Raw genomic sequence first — 17,185 nt, forward strand, 5'->3', positions numbered from 1 at the left:
AAACAACTTCAGTATGCAGCAGTCATACTCTGCAGACTGAGGTACAGTGAATACTCTAGTTTTGTGTTGGGCAGGATGCATAATATTGGAGTTATTTTCTTAAGAAAAATACCAGATTGCTCTAAGGGAATTTGAGAATTCTTGACAAGAAACTTGATTTGCACTCTCACAAAACACTAACGTTCTTTAACTGCATGCTATTTGTAGCCCACCTTACTTAAAATCACAATGGTTTAAAATGTCTGATTCAAAAGCAGTTACTTCCAAATTCCCACTCGCAACCACTAAAGATACAAATTTTACAACATTTAAAAAACACAACACCTGCACCCTTACAGATTTGTATATTATTACATCTGGCAGTCGGTAAAAAAAGCTGAGAGGTTCTGTGTTTTGCACACAAATAATGACTCAAACTTTCGAGTCATATTAATAGTTAATCTCACATAGCTTCCAGTATATAAACATGTTTTATAGGAGCACTTAAAAAGATTGTCAAGTAAAATCAAAACTTAATAAAAGCGCACAAACAGCACAATTAACTACAGTCCCGTTTCCTTTTCTAAAACTTTAACTTCCGATAATTTCAACCCAGAGGCAGATTATTACAGATGAGAGAAAGGTATTTTTCTCGTTCAACAAATTATAAATGATTTAAAAAAATGAGGAAAGCGTTTTATTGTCCTGAATATAATTACAATAATAAAATATTGCAATTTACCTCTAATAGTGTCTTTTTATTTTCAAAAACGCCAGTTACCATCCAGTGCTTATGCAATAAGCAAGACACGAACCATCTTTTAATCACAAGCAAACAACAAAACGCGAAAGCAACAAGGCAAATACATTATCATAAGTATATGTTTGAACAATACTACAAATATCTAATTATATCTGCCACCATTGGACAACACTGACAGATTTGCTTCGCTGACCGCTTTTCCAGTGGGGTTGGCGACTTCGCACTTGTACATTCCTACGTCACGTGATCGGCAATCGAAGATCGTAAGGGTGCAAACTCCGTAATTATTTAAAATTGAATACTTGTTGTTTGCTCTGATACGAATGTTGTCTAAAAATATAAATATATTTGTAATCTAGGCTGGTAAAGATGAATAGACGTCTAATTTAACCTAAAACAAAAGCTGTGACCTAGTGCAGTTATATGAAACTTATCTGTTAACATTTTCGGTACACATTGCCAAAACAATTTTCTCTACCTGTGACAGCGTGCTTACCTTTATACCATGTGATTTCCGGGTCCGGCTTACCAGCGGCAGCACAAGTAAATTTAGCGGTTGCTCGTTCATTCACTTTGATTGGTTTCAGTGCCAGACTAATTTTAGCGGGTTTGCTTAAGTTCATCTTGTCATATGACATCTTCTCGATTCTTAAAGGTCCTGATATACAATTCGCACTCTTATACTCGTGCTTAATAACAAACCAACTAAATTATTAAGAATTAACAACATCACTATATTTTAACCTCTTTAAAATTGACATAAACAGGCTATAAACGCAACATAAACTTATCCTTCCCAGGAGTCTTTTACCTCTCTTCTGTATAACAGTCAGCAAGTTGGATTGACTTCCATCCCCTCTTCCCAACTCATTTTCAGCAATTATTCGAAAATAATATGTACAGCCCGGCTTTAAATCTCTCACAAGGTAGCTCGTTCCGGTCACTTTATCTTTGATTGTTTGGAAGCTGCGCGAGTAGGCATCGCGTTTCTGAAAATAATAGTTTGCTGTCTGTAATGTAAATGGAATTACTTGCCACAGAAATTTTATGGATCTACTGACCTGGATGCAGTAGTGTTTCACAGCAGTCCCTCCGTTATTCAAAGGTGGATCCCAAGATATCAGCAAAGAGCCATCGTCTTGGATTTCACCCAACTTGATGTTGCATGGCGGGTCTGGGGCGTCTGTAACCAAGAATAACCGACTTAAAATCAATTGGCAAATTACTTTTACGCCGTTTTTACCTTTTACAACTAAACTGACAATTTTTTTCATGCTGCCACTCGGATTGTCTGCAGAGAGTTCGTAAGTTCCAGAATCTGACTTGGCTAGGTTCCGAATAGTGAGTTGAGTTACTCCGTTTTGTGTTAGAATGACCCCTCTTTTGTCCAAATCAGTACCTTGCTTCGTCCAGCGCACCACCGGAGTTGGTTTACCCTGCAAAACACCAACGGAAAAAATGTACACACAAATATAACCATCAACGTCAAACTTACTTGCAAAATTTAATGGCCACACTTACCGATACCGAAGCAAGCAAGCGAAGGGTGCTGCTCGCAGGAACTTCGATCTTTTGTTGGAACGACGAGTCGAAGGATATTTTAGGTTTTTCTGCAAGAATGGGGTCAAAAATTTTCGCAAAATGTAGCATAACAGGAAATTTGTTTGCAAAGTTTGTACGAACCGTGAAGCTGCTTTACTTCCACCAGCGATGTCCCACAAGCCTGACCGTATCCACCATCGTTAATTGGTCGAACACGGAAGAAATACTTTTCTCCATTTGGAAGTCCTGTCACCTGCAAATTTTCAGACGAGCTAAGTGCTTTATCCATGCCGAGCCGATATCTTAAAATAAAAAACCTTATATTTGTTTGACCGAATTGGAAACTCATTGCATTTTATCCATTCATTGGCCCCATCTTTGCGTCTCTCGACGTAATAACCATTAAATAAAATGGGCTCTAGATCTTTTGAAGCAGTCCATGTTAGAGATATCGACTTGTCCGTTTTGTCAACGACATCCAAATCAGTAGGTGGTGGGGGTGGTGCTGAAATAATGACAGTTAGTCTTTTAAGAATTCATTACTAGGCTCCATATTCCACGTAGGCTATTAATCCAACCAGAACCATGGAGTTAATACCTTTAATCAACGTTACTATACTGGTAGTAATGCAAACCCAGATTGTAGATATTGTACATTCTTATCGTTAACTTACGAATAGGATCTTTTGCGGTGATGATTTCGCTTTCCTTTCCGTGTGGACCGGAACCTCCTTCGTTTTCTGCAGTGACGCGGAACTGATATTCACAATCCTTGCTCAGGTCTTTAACCTTGTACGTTTTATCGCTGATCAGACGTCCGCTGTTTTCCGGAACCCAGTTTCTGCGACCAATGCGCTTTGTCTCCAAAGTGTACCCTGTTAATGTTTACAGGCCAAATCATTGAAGTAACAGCTTGCTTACAGAAAATTTGTTTAAGTAGTAAAAAGAATAAAATAAAAATACTTTTTTGTGTAGGCGCAGCATTAACAAACATAGGGAGGTTAGAAAATAACATTTCACTTAAAAAGTTATCATATGGGCGTTTTGGTAACTATTAAAATGTACCATTAATTGCGCTGCCACCGTCGTCAGGCTCGGTCCACGTCACCACGCATGACGTTTTTGTCACGTCACTCACAGTAGGCGCATCGACAGCCGCGGGCGGCTCTGAAAAGAAAACAAGCTTTTGCAGAGAAGAACTGCACAACGATCCGTAAAGGTAGTAAATGCAATTTGTTGCTACGTACTGTATTTGTCATCAGCCAGTACATCAGCAGAAGTCAAGTATGGACTGTTCCCCAAAGAGTTTTGGCAATTAATACGGAATTGGTAGGAAGTGCCTTTATCTACATGGTCACTTGTCATTTTTAGGTCTTCACCGGGAAAAACTTTGCCAATCTGACAAAAAAACTTATGTATTTAGCAATTGTTTTTTAAAATTTTTTTTAACAATGGCAGTTAGTTTCAAAGAGTTTGCAAATTTACCCTGGACCATTCTTCCATGACGTCTCCACATGTTTTTCTCTCCACCAAATATTGTGTGACGTGAAGACCGCCGTCGTCGCTAGGTGGCGCCCACCCGATTGTTAAAGCCTTTGAAGAAGCCTTGATTACTTTCACAGGTCCTCCAGGAGCCAACGGTACGTCTGTATAGACCAAAAATGACCTTTTAATGCATTGCGATGCTTGTTTCCTAACAACGTTTTGCAAGAATTATGCACTAACAAACCCATCTTGAATGTATGTGGGACTAACAACCTACCAGTGACCTTGAGGTTAAGATCAGCTTTTGCTTCACCCTCACTGTTTTGCAAAACAACGCTGTATTTGCCACCGTCTGACCTCTTGGCATCTGTGAACTTTAATTCGGCTTCCCCTTTGGACGCCACCAAAACAAACCGCTTGTCTGTTAAGAAAATCAGGAATTAAAAAATGACGAATTCGGCTTAAATTGTTCATTTCCATCTGAAAACGGAAACAGTTGGCTGAAAATCGCTCGTTTATTGTTTTTCCCTACTTTGTTCTATACAAGCAAAGCAATTTAGGTTTATCAAGCTTATAGAAACGGAATGTACTTCATATACCAACTCATGTTTTACCGTTTGGGGGAATCGGTTTTCCATTTAATGACCACACAGCTGTAGGTCGTGGGATTCCGGAAACAGGAACTTTCAAAGAAACGTCATCACCTGCTTTGAAATTGACCGGAGCTGCCAGATTTTCCTTTGCAGATTCACTAATTACAGGCGGTTCTGAAAAATGAAGTGAGATGATGCCTTAGAGAAAAAGAATGCAATAAAACTGTTTTTAAAAATTGAGACACTAACAAAATAAGCAATAAGAAAAACGTTATTGCTAAAATCCAACGGTTTGACAAAACTTGACAGCAAATGTGATTTTGGGTTCAAAAGCAGCCAACACAAAAAGGTGCGACTGATAGTATGTAATCGTCGTAAAAACCTATAAGAAACTGCTATATGTGTTTAGCAAAAATGTCAATGTGACAGTCAGGTGTGTTGTAGTGCACTTAACCGTAAAACTAAAATAAAGTTTCGAACACAGCTGAGGTCTTTACTTTCACCATGTGTTGTTTCGTTGTGTTTATGTGAAGAAACGTCTAAAATTATATGCCACGGAGACATGGGTAGCATTTGGTATTTGATCACAAAACACTTCCAATCAAGTGTGCTACAAATAATTGAGGAAGCGAATGTATGCCATGTGTTATAAATGTTGGGAACACTCTTAAAGGTATTATTCTCAAACCTGGTGAATCCATAGCAGTAATCGGTTTCTCGGTTTCGCTCCATGGACCTTTTCCTGTCGAATTTTTTCCACATACGCGAAATTCATATTCGTTTTCGGGAACCAAGTTGTCAACATTCGCACTCATTCCTTTGACGTGTGAACTGGGAACCTGAACTCGTTAAAAAGATAAACGATGTAACAAATCTATGCAAGATTTTCCTTGATAAAAACTCCACACCTGGTGACACATGTAATCTTCGTGTGTAGCAATGATTTAATGTTTTGTGAATATATAGTATTTCAATATTTTGAAACATATATATTTACCATATTCCAGTCTTGCCCCGCCTCTCGCATTTCCAAATAATAAGCAGTCACCGGACTTCCGCCGTCGTTTTGCGGCTCTGACCACGTGACCTGAATGCTCGATGACGTCACCTTGCCGGGAGTTGGTTTTCCCGGGGGACCAGGTGGTCCTGTAATAAAAATGTAATATGACGTTTGTAGACACGTGCCGAAGGTTGTAAAGGAGTTATGTCTCACCGCTTGCCAGGACCAACTGCGAGAGAAGTGGTTTGCTTTCTCCTTCATCGTTGTAGGCACGGACACGAAACGAGTATTTCAATCCTTTGGTAAGCCCAGTACTGGTGTAGCTTAAAGTATCTGGGCTGACCTATAAACAAACTGATTCAGTGACAATGAAGACAGCTTGATTGTCGATAAAGTCCAAATTACTTGCATCCTCGCAACTTTTAAAAATAGGAAAATTCATAATTTTTAAAATAGTAACTAGGTTTTGTTACAATCAGTTGGAGCAACCGTACTAATTTTGCTGCGCCAGCAACAATACCAGGCCTAGGGCAGTGGTTCTTAACCAGTGGTGGGATTCCGCCGGTTCGCACCGCTTCTATAGAACCGTCTCACGAAATTTCATGTGATCATCGAACCGGTCAGCATTACTGGTTACTGAGATTGGACGTTTTGTGACAGAACTGACTGAAAAATGTGACTTATGTGATAGAACCGGCTGACAAAAAATTTGAATCCCATCACTGTTCTTAACCCCCAAAGGGTAAATTGACATTTTAGGGGCAATTGAATTATCATTTTTTATGGTTCATGATGTCTGATTTTGTGACGTTATAATTAGTCTTAATATTTTTGATAATGAGCAACAATTATAAAAAGGTTAAGAACTACTCGGCTGTGGTGATGTTTTTGAACTTTCAAACGTACTCTTTCAAGTTCGGTCCACCTCGGTGATTTTGAGTCCTTTCTATCAACTATGTATCCCTGAAGTGGTTTTCCTCCATCCGATTTTGGCGGCTTCCATGAAAAACTCATTTCAGTGCTGGTGACGTTGCTCATTTCCATCGGACCACCTGGCTGCGACGGAGCGTCTGCGTGGAAATGTCGGTTAAAAAAAACTGTTTCTGTTTTTTTTTAATTACGGATTTAAGTTATAAAACGCGTTATGGAAACCGCCTCACTTTATTACTGCTATATCACAAAGCAAGCAACCCAACGATTTATAGATGTAGAAACATTTTAATTGCAGTCGTGCTGTTTTCGTTTAGTTTAAGACGAAATGCAGTGATTGCAAACAGTTATGAGTGTTATATTGTTATTTGCCAACAAAACTGTGGCCTACAATTCAACATTAAATAATGTGAAATATATATATATTTCTACATGTATAAATTAGGGCGCGTATTAAATCAGTTTAACTGTAGTTTGTTTTCGTTGCATGAGATTAACACTGTTTGTGCGCAAGGGATTTGTTTGTGTTGAAAGAGAGAAATTATTTATCATTAAGAAAGATAGGTTGTGACACTTGCCACTCCCAAGCACACGCTGCATGTGATAAATGACAACGCATTTTGCTCAGTGTCTCATTAATCAAACTTTTTTCAAGTGCACTGACGGTAATTTCACTGATATGGTGTCTGTAAACTTGAAGACAAATGAGCCCAACAAACGTGCTGCTTCACGAAAACAACTAAAAACCATAATAGTTTGTTGCTCAAGTAAAAAAGACTTTGCTATCGCCGTCATGACCAAAGTCACTTTTTCGCCATGATATAGTGTCGTTTTGGGACAATGTCCGAAAGAATAACTGCAGATTTTACCGAACATTTAACTTTTCAAATATGCATCTGAAACTAGTTTTTCGATTTTCAATGCTATGAAACATGTTGCATACTGCTGGTGCTATAAACAGGTTTAGTTCAAGCGAAAGCTTTACCTATTATGACAATCTTGAATGAGGCATTGGTGCTTCCTTGCTTGTTTTTTAGCAATAAAGAATATTCTCCAGTATCTTCCGCACCCAGACCAGCAATCGCAAACGAGGTGTCTTTGTCCGAAGTTTCGCTCGATATACGACCCTTTGCGTTTAGCTTTTTGCCATCCTTTGACCACTGAGCAATAGGAAGCGGAAAACCAACGTAGGGAATCTAAACAATACAATAGTGGATATTGAGTGGAAAAGTGTTTTTGGGAGAAAGTCAATCAGCTCTGCTTTTACCTACTAGGCATGTAAAATTTCAAGTTTAACTTGAATATACCCAATAGTTTAGTTATAGGTAAGATGAACATACAAACGTACTGGGATCAGCCCTGAAGCGTTTGTGCAGACCAGCGATCACTGCATACATTTTTTTTTATAAATTATAGTACGCCAGCTCCATTGAAGGCGGTATACCCAGCAATAAAGGCACTGTAGGGGTGACTTGCCTTATGGGAATGCATGTCAGACCGGCTTAATTCGGTATAACACCTTCCATGGGCTTGGCTATGATTTAGTTTAGGCATAATTAGCAAGCTGCAAATATTATCCTAAAAGATGAGGTATATACAAAAAGAGTAATTCCGGTCAAATACAGCTGGACAATTGATCTTGCCTTTAAGCGGAAGTCCTTTCCGGATTTTAAGCACTGGTCTCCCTTTAACTTTTCCAAGACCCCGGCATCAAGAATCGGACTTTGTGATGGTTTTTGCACAGTAACCGCTCTTGATTCCAACGCTTCGCTTTCTCCGGCAGCATTGGCTGCTCTTATGCGGAAAGTGTATCGTTTTCCCTCATTTAGTCCGTCGATTTTTACCGCCTTCTCGCCGGGCTTGAATGTCGCGCACTGCGCACCAGAAATATCACTTAATTTCTTTTTAAAGAAATATCACTTAATTTTATAACAATATTACTGTTTTATTTGTAAAACATGCAGAAAATGAGAAACATGTACTGACGCCAAATCCTACTATTGTTGGAGTAAAATAAATTGTGAACGATTGTAAATTTACTATCAAAAGGGTTTGAATAAAATAAATGTTTTGAATTTTCAGTTGTGTTTTTTCCTTTTTTATGCTGGCAATTAACGAAGGGGTTTTACCTTCTGCCACCCATTAGCTCCACCACCACTCTTTTCAATCACATATTCAGCAATATCGCCACCCTTGCTCGTTGTAATAAAACTTATGGTAAAGTGGTTGGCCGCCATGTTGTCAAATTTAATGTTTCCGGTGGGCTTCGACGGAATTTCAACATCTGTTGCAAATGATTTAAAAATTAATTGTTATCTAATACTTGTAAAGCATTAGCCAGCCTTATGACATGTGATTATATTCAAGAGATTTGGATGCTTAACAGCTGCTGCGTGCAGCCACTGTTGCAGTAGTGTCAAGTAGTGACGTAAATCACGAACAGACCCGTATATTCCCAAGGGCACCATCGCTTTATGGCATCCGACGTAACCGTGCAAAATACAGTTGTCGTCTGCTGTGGTTTATCTATTCGATTACCCTTTATAACTACCACATGTATAGCAAATACCTTCACAAGCCAGGTAACGCACTACAAGAGTTATGAGAAACCTAACGAGTAAAAGTGTTTGCAAGGAGATGGAAGCGACTTTCAATAGGCGCTTTTCCTTTTTAATGCCCATACTGATTTCAGTCCGTTACACAGAAAATATACTTCAACGTGTATGCCTTGCATATTTGTATTCTGTAAAGACCATTTTTCCAACCACGTCCATTTATACGGTAAAGACGTGTATATCCAACACACAATGAAACACAAAAGTCTTTATTATGATGATGCTTGAGCAAAATATTTGACCCAGTGTGTACAATTAACGCTTTTAAAGGATCCATTTTACTGACACATGATGGTCACTCCCCCTAATAGTTTACTACTTGAAGATTGGTAACATCTTACCCTGTCCAATCACCATGGTGCTGCTCTTCTGAACAGTTTGTCCCGGCACAGAGACAGACTCAAAGCTCACTTTAGAAACATCGGAAAGAGACACATTAACTGGGATGCGCATTTCACCAAACTTATTTTTCAATAGGACCTATGACAAAACATTTAAATTGCTACCAACCGTGTTTTTTTTTGCAAAAATAAACTCCCCAAGCAAGAATATTGCTTTTTAATTAAGAACTGTTTTCTGCAATGTTTAAATAATCGAGTGTTATGGCTTTATACTTTTTCACTTTGTGTTAAAGCTATGGTGCAACATTTTACCTCATAAGTTACACAAAAAGTTCCATCTTACCTCATAAGTTCCACAATCTGCTTCCTGGAAGTTGGAGAGAGTCAACGAGGTTTCGCTTTGCGTTGTTTTTATGTTGTAATGACCTCCTGATGCCGCTTTGCCGTTAACAGTCCAAGATGCAGTTATCGGGGCTTCACCGCTAAAAGGAACTCGCAAAACCATTGGAGAACCTGTGGGTATTAGGATACAGGATTCAATTGCGATTTTATTGCTCATATCTGTGATTTTGCATTACCTGTTTTCAGCTCACTGAGAGCTTGAGACGCTTTTTCGAACTGTACAGGGTCAATGGTAGGCGGTTCTGGAGAAAACAATGACAAACAGTGCTCAAAAAAACATTTTATAAATAAGTAAAACCAGAACAAACTGCTCTGCATACCTGTCACTATTAATTGGAATGGCACCTCAACCCCGCCGGAGTTGGTTTTAAACGAAATTTTTCCAGCATCCAGAGAATCGGTAGAAGTGATAACAAGAGTATGTTCCGCTCCACTCTGGCTGATAATTATACGTTTTCCATCGTCATTCAAGTTGCTTCCATTCTGTGTTCACGAGTACAAGTTTTAATATTAAACGTTTTGTGTCAGTTACCTAATTATTAGACCAACGTTCTTACGCATAAAATTTACCCTCACATATAACAAACTGACTTACGTTAAACCTAATTGAACGTTCAATGTCTTTTAATGTCCCTAATGTATTTATTTATTGTGAATATGTGACCCAAGTTAGATTAACAAGCAGTTGCTCTACACCTATTCAATAAAGCCTGGTTTACACTTAAATGTAAGTGGTGTTATCATACAGGTGGCTGGAAAAAGGTAATGATTTTCTTTGTGATTCTGCCATCTTAAATGCACATAACTTCACAAACATGCCAATTGACATGTAAATTGACAAACTCGATTTAAGTTTAATTGCATTTAAAAAGATTGTTGCATTCTGAATTACTACATCATTTCTTACTTCAGTGTTATTTTATCAAGTACTCAACACTCGGGGAGTTATAGCTTACTTGTAGGTTTTTAAACTTATTTTTAAGGAAAACAATGCCTAGCAAATTTACCTTGGTCCAAAATCCTTGATAAGAGGAATCGGGCAATTCGCATGAAAACGTTGCCTTGCCTCCCTTTGCTACCACAATTTCAGACATTTTTTCTATTTTCTCTAACGGCTAAAAAGCAATAGATTAGGTTTTCAAAATACCTGACATCGTATTATTCTATATGAAATAATCTCTAACTATTTGTTGAACGTCTAAGGCATACAGCTTGCATGCGAAAAGTGGTGTCTATAAAAGGACAGGCTTTATGCTGTCCCAAGGGGGAAGTTATTTCGGTGAACGACGATGGCAAAGAACGTATAGCATGCATGGCTTTAACCAATGCAAGCCGTATGCCGAAAGAACTTGGGTTAAGAAACAATTTTCTAAAACTTTGCAAATCCCTTTTTACATTTCAAAAATCTATTTATTTGAACCAACTTAAAGCCTATTCATGGTTTTCATAAATAGTTAGGCGTTTTTAGGCTCCAGCATATCGAATTATAAGCCTAAACAAATCAATTGAAATACATGCTTGTGTTCTTAAATTGTTTTTAAGATTTATAATTATTCGCATATATAGCGACTGTTAGGTGTGGCGTTTAGCAAGCTTTCCCACCACAATGTAAATTTTCACTTATTGCTGAATGGTAGAGCTACTAACACCATACCTCACGGTAGACCCACATTTAGCTAATTTTCGATAAGTGACGTAAAGAGCTGAATTATTTATTTAGCGGCTATAGAGGGGTTCGGTTGGGAAATAAGTTTTTGAAAATTTTACATTAGTAACTAAATTATTTTGCAGTTTTATTAAATTTTAAATGCTAATACCTTACCCCGACCATAAACGTGAGCATTTTTGGAGATACAACGTTTTAAATGTGAAAAGTGCTCTTTGTGCCATCTATCGAAAATTAGCTATATATGGGTCTACCGTGAGGTATGGTATTAGTACCTTTTCCTTGTAGAATAATGTTTTGCTTTAAGCGTGACGTATTGAAGTATTTATCCGCGAGTGAGCGTGTGATTTAAACGCCACGTTTTTCGTTTGTTACTAGGTTTCGCAGTTAAAAAAGTGAATTAGTTTATTGGGGTCCGAATTTACATTCCATATTTGTGTCATAATGGCTTTGGTAAGTATAGCTTAGGGTTGCCATATTTTATGAAACACAATCCCTGACAAAAATTATCTCGGTTGCGTGAACCCAGTTTTTCTCAAACTTTAAGTCTAAATGTGTTGACGTAAGTCTGAGTGTGTATTTCAGAAAAACGAAAGTTGATTGCAGGATTTTAGCTAGTTATGCAAAATTGCGCATAAAATGATCCAAATCTGACATCACAGACAGGACAAAAACATTACAATTGTGCGCGAACAATTGCATTTTGTTAGTTGTCATGCAATAAAGCCTATTGTTTAACAATGGAGACGGTCGATTCTCACTTGAACTTTGATTTCAACTTATCCAGTTGCACAAACTGACGCCAAATAAGGATATAGAATTACTTCCACCTTTTCGAGGTCCCCGCAAAATGCCCTAAAGGACCGCGGACCCCAGTCTGAGAACCGCTGCGTTGACCATTTTTGCGATCCAAACACTTCATTCCGGAATAAATTAGAATATTGGGAAGTCACACGGACAGCGACACGAGAAAACGTTACATACCACGGGCGCAAATCCCGGGGGGGACATGTCCCCCCCCAAAAAAAATTTGGTTGGGGGGGAATTCCATTCATCTGTCCCCCCAATATTTTTAATACCCTTGAGCTAAAAATAAGATATAAGTCTATTGTTCAATATCACACAAATCTAACGACATAATACTACTTCATAATCCACATTGTTGTCAACAATGGAACTCAATCGAATTGTTTGATGTCTGTGCAAAAAGCTTGACAGTGCATTTGGTTGATGGAATATTTGCGGCACTACAAGAATAATGTCTCAAAACGTTAAACGGCTTAAAGTTAGCAAGATAGAACAGTATTTCGTTTCCAACGCAGCGAGTGGAAAAACAAACTTGAGGAAAGTAGATAAGGTCAATTCTGCAGTGCTTGAAAGTGTTTTACTAGAGAAGGAAATGAAAATACTCAAAGGTGAAACCAGTTCCACAACAACAGATGGGGGAAGCAACTCCTGTTTAACAGAAATAAATTCTGCGGATCTTTTGTCACAATCCTGCCCGAACCAACCAGAAGATGTAAGCCATTTGCCAGCAAAGAACTGCGGCGGTAGATTTTTAAAATTTCAGACCAAGTGGTATGTTTTATTCCCGTGGATCCATTGCGTACCAGGTGTTAATGGGGTGCTCTGTTTTATTTGTTCAAAAGCAGACAAACTGGGTTTGTTGCACGCAGTTCAAAAAAAAGAGCCTGCGTTTATATCAGACGGTTTTTGAAACTGGAAAAAGGGAAAGAGTTCATTTGATTTGCACCAACTAACAGAAACACATACCTTTGCCACCATGCAACTAGATGCCATAAAGCGGAAGTCTGTTGCACTTCAAATAAACACAGGCTTTAACGAACAACAAGCTGCCGCCAGGCGATCGCTGATAAAATTGTTCACGTCTTTGCGATATTTGTTGCGACAAGGTCTTGCTATCCGAGGCCATGACGAGGGAGAAGGAAATTACCACCAACTCCTAAAACTTCGTGCTGAAGATAGTGCCGAGTTAAAAGAGTTCCTCGAGCGAAAAACCAACTTCACCTCATTTCGTGGTCAGCAAGAAATGACACAAATGTTCAGTCACTTTATTTTACGAATTTTAGCGTCTAAAATTAAAGCCAATGGTATGTTCGCAGTGATGGTCGACGGCACACAAGATATTTGTGGAAGTGAGCAGGAGTCTGTTTGCATCCGCCATGTCGATTCGGAGCTATGTGTACATGAAGATTTTCTGGGTCTGCACAAAATGCAGCAGACAACTGGAGATGCAATTGCAAGGATGATTTTAGACGTTCTGACTCGATTTTCCCTATCTGCTGGTCAAATACGTGCACAAACGTACGACGGAGCCTCAAATATGAGTGGGAAGTACAATGGGTGTCAAGCCGTTATTAGCAGTCAGTACCCACTCGCTACATATTTCCATTGCCAGTCACACTTGGCAAACTTGGTTATGCAGGAATCAATTGCAAGTTGTCCGTTTTTCAGGGACGCTGTCCAATGGGTCCATGAACTCGGCGTGTTATTTAAGAGATCTGGAAAGTTTAAGGTAATGCGACGTAACTATTTTATGTGTTTTTTTTGTGTGATTATTAAATCATGATTAATGTTTGCAGGTTGTGTTTGAAAGCGTTGTTGCTTGTAGTACGGAGCTCATCAATACAAAAGCATCGATTCGGCCACTTTGTCCAACTCGTTGGCTTTGTCGATTGTCGGCAATTTTATCGGTATTGGAAAATTATTCTGCTGTAACTGAAAGTCTTCGCAGCATGTCGGAGGGGAGTACAGATTCTGCCACCAAAGCCAATGCTCTTTTGAATCGTTTCGAGAAAACCGAAACATTCTTAGCTTTATACCTTGTTAAAAAAACAATAGCTCTGCTGGAACAACTAAACAGCTCGATGCAGGCATCTTCTTCAAATTTATCAGGTAGTAAATTGTACCAATTTTTAGACACAGAATGCTTAGGTTTGTATGTTATGCAGGTTCAATAGAGGCTGTAGCGACAACAGCGAAGCAGATACAAGTATTTCGTAACCCTATAATGTACACGAACCTTTTTGATGAAACAACAAAGATATCAGCGAATTTGGGGCTTGATGAAATTTCTGTGCCACGCCGTCGGCAGCCGACACCGCGTTTCGCTGGATCCTCACCGCACTTCCACGCCAAATGTGCCAAAGACCATTACAGATTGTTGTACGTTGAGTTTATTGACTGTTTACTTGGGTGTTTGCAGAAACGGTATGATGTCCGCAACTCAAGCTTCCAAACATATTTGGAAATCGAAAATATGGTAATGAAGGGCACAGCAACAAATTTAGATTTAATTTCAAAATATCCCGAATTGAATGTAACTCAACTATCTGTACAGTTGCCGATGTTTAAGCAGCACACGGGGGCAAGTTCTGTAAATGAAGCGAAGTTAGCTTATCGCGCTATGAGTTCCGAGCTACGCCAGTTATTCACGCAGGTATTTATTTTGCTCAAACTGCTTTTGGTGTGCCCTGTCAGCTCTTGTGAATGCGAGCGAAGTTTTTCAACACTTCGGCGTCTAAAAACTTGGCTGAGAAGCACGACTACCCAGGTTCGCTTAAATCATCTAGCTGTTTGTCACGTGCATTCAGATTTACTCGATCAAGTACCGGTTGAAGAAATCACTAAAGAGTTTGTTACTGTTTCGGAAATTCGTCGAAACGTGTTTGGACATGTTTGACAACAAAACTGATTATGTGTCATAGATTTTTTCGTTTGTTATTTTGTTGTTTGTTTACAATACACAAAAATGTTAAAACTTAAAATCTGTTTTCTTTTTTCCTCCTTGCGTTTGCTGCAAAGGTTTCGAGGCAACGTATTATATGTTGTCAAATAAAATCTTTTTGGTGACGTCATCTACTCACAGCAGTCATAGGTCTCCCCCAATAATTTTAATGGATTTTCGCCCCTGTTACATACGATACTCTGATCCTTGTCAATTAACTTTCTGCGCACGCTTCTGTTTAGTTAAGTTTTTTTTTAACCGAAAAAATTAAACGATGGGAGTCACAAGGACCTTTTCAAATTTGAAGAAAAATGCCTCTGTAAAAATGTTCTGATGTCTCACGCATTCGACTTTTAGTTGTGAGTTAGTTCCCTGCATAATAGGTACACAGTTAAATGAAAGTTCCCACGTTCTCATATAGCTTCGAATGCTGTGTTTTCTTGAGACGCGGATTTTTATTTGTGTATTTAACGCATATTGTTAAATATCTAGTAACAAACAGGTATTGTTACGCGCGCACACACATCAAACAGTAACAGGTACGTTAACCTGCGCGCCGCCAGTTTACCTCTTATCGTTTCATGGTATAGACGCGGTTGTAGCTATCTACTAGAAACTTTCTCCGTTGGTACATTAATTTTATAATATATACAAATAATTTTTCTTGAATTCCGGACTTTTAGGTACATTTTGACATTTCTCCCTGACGCAGATTTAAACACTAAATTCCCTGACATGTCAGGGAAAATCCGGACGAATGGCAACCCTAGTATAGCTTTACTTGAAATAAGGCCCTAACATCAGGTGCGTCTAAGACTATGCTGTGACAGTAGCTTTTTTTTGATAACCAAATTATATGTATTCATTTTAGTATCTAGCCATAGACAAAACAATACTGAATCATAGTTATAGGGGAAATGCTTGTTTAATACACAACACTAAAAAGTTGCATTGGGCATGGCCGTTTTGCCCCCTCAACAAATGGTGGGCGTGGTGCATGCAAGCTTTTGCGACGCTTTTTGCTGTTGATAATATGACAACTTTATGGAGCGATAAATCTGGATAAAAAACGTTAAAAATACTTTTCAAACAATCGGTATCTAACAAAATTTATAATATGAAAGGGTCCCTAATTTTATCCACATCTCAAACTTGAGCGTAAAACATCATGCACGGCATATAAAAAGTTGTCCAAATTTACCTCATTTGTTCCAGGCCCTTATAAATCGATCCTGCACATGTGTAATATCGTATCGCTCCTGTTTAGAAAGTCGACTGCAGTTATTTAGCTATGAAACAAAGGCTTACTATAGCTGTTAAAAAACCTTTTATTTAAGGTAAGCCAACCTATCTTGAAAATAATTAAATACTAAAACGTAGACACACAAAACTCAAATGAAAACTTATTTACGTGTGCATCAAAACTGTGGTTAATTTGACAAAATCAGTCAACCGGAGAAAAAATGTTTTGAAAGTGTTTTTGTATGATTTCTATGCCACAAAACACCAACAAACCATTTTTTCTGCGGTTGACTGATTTTGCTGCAATTAGATACTGCTTTGCCAAATTAACAGCAGATTGTGTTTGAAATGTAATTATATTGTTACCACAAATCGAAAATATTTTACATTTTGTATTGGTACAAATTTTAAATGATAAAAACGTTGTTTGGGATTTTTTGGAAAAAGTATTTGTCATGGGTCAGTGATCACCAAGGAAGCGATCACATCCTGAGTTTTCAAACTTTGAAATTGTAAACTTTTGTGTTATTTTCTCTTTTATCATTCATATTCGTTGAAAATGTACGTTTGATTGATATGGATTAGATAAGTTGTTTTTACTTTTGCTCTTAGAGTTTTGGACTGACTAATACCAACAGACAAGAGTTTTAAACAGAAGATTTGTAGCACAAATTTAAAATGATTTTAAAATTCCACCAAAATAATAAATATTTAATTGTTTTGCTGACTTTACTTGACAAAACAATTAAAATGTGAAAATTAAAAAGGTTGAAAACCACTGATATAATTAACAAAACAATTATAATTTTTACAGAATGATTTAGTATTTTAGTTTACAGTTTAAAGCTATTTTTTGGACAACCATGGTTGCTGGCTCAC

The 17,185-nt window shown here is 38.1% G+C and overlaps 2 protein-coding genes across 2 annotated transcripts; one reads left to right on the forward strand and one right to left on the reverse strand.

Moving 5' to 3' along the window:
• Positions 1-722: 722 nt before the first annotated feature.
• LOC145237391 (immunoglobulin-like and fibronectin type III domain-containing protein 1) lies at positions 723-10,758 on the reverse strand. The gene is made up of 26 exons (XM_080100238.1): positions 10,658-10,758; positions 9,971-10,133; positions 9,827-9,892; positions 9,592-9,761; positions 9,249-9,387; positions 8,422-8,576; positions 7,936-8,166; positions 7,278-7,488; positions 6,269-6,432; positions 5,576-5,705; positions 5,360-5,508; positions 5,051-5,201; positions 4,384-4,536; positions 4,047-4,190; positions 3,770-3,930; positions 3,532-3,682; positions 3,350-3,451; positions 2,959-3,159; positions 2,602-2,789; positions 2,426-2,537; positions 2,264-2,352; positions 1,986-2,178; positions 1,804-1,925; positions 1,554-1,731; positions 1,239-1,400; positions 723-1,072 (listed from the first exon to the last, which is right to left on the reverse strand). Exons 1-26 carry the CDS (start codon positions 10,742-10,744, stop codon positions 885-887), a joined length of 3,960 nt encoding a protein of 1,319 aa, XP_079956364.1. The 5' UTR covers positions 10,745-10,758; the 3' UTR covers positions 723-884.
• Positions 10,759-12,763: 2,005 nt separating this feature from the next.
• Positions 12,764-15,019, forward strand: LOC145238987 (zinc finger MYM-type protein 1-like). The gene is made up of 3 exons (XM_080102284.1): positions 12,764-13,852; positions 13,920-14,232; positions 14,289-15,019. The coding sequence occupies exons 1-3, from the start codon at positions 13,100-13,102 to the stop codon at positions 15,017-15,019; spliced, it is 1,797 nt and encodes a 598-aa protein (XP_079958410.1). The 5' UTR covers positions 12,764-13,099.
• The last annotated feature ends 2,166 nt before the right edge of the window (positions 15,020-17,185 follow it).

This window comes from Phallusia mammillata, chromosome 7 (assembly GCF_965637545.1).
Source record: "Phallusia mammillata chromosome 7, kaPhaMamm4.hap1.1, whole genome shotgun sequence".
NCBI classification, from domain to species: Eukaryota; Metazoa; Chordata; class Ascidiacea; order Phlebobranchia; family Ascidiidae; genus Phallusia; species Phallusia mammillata.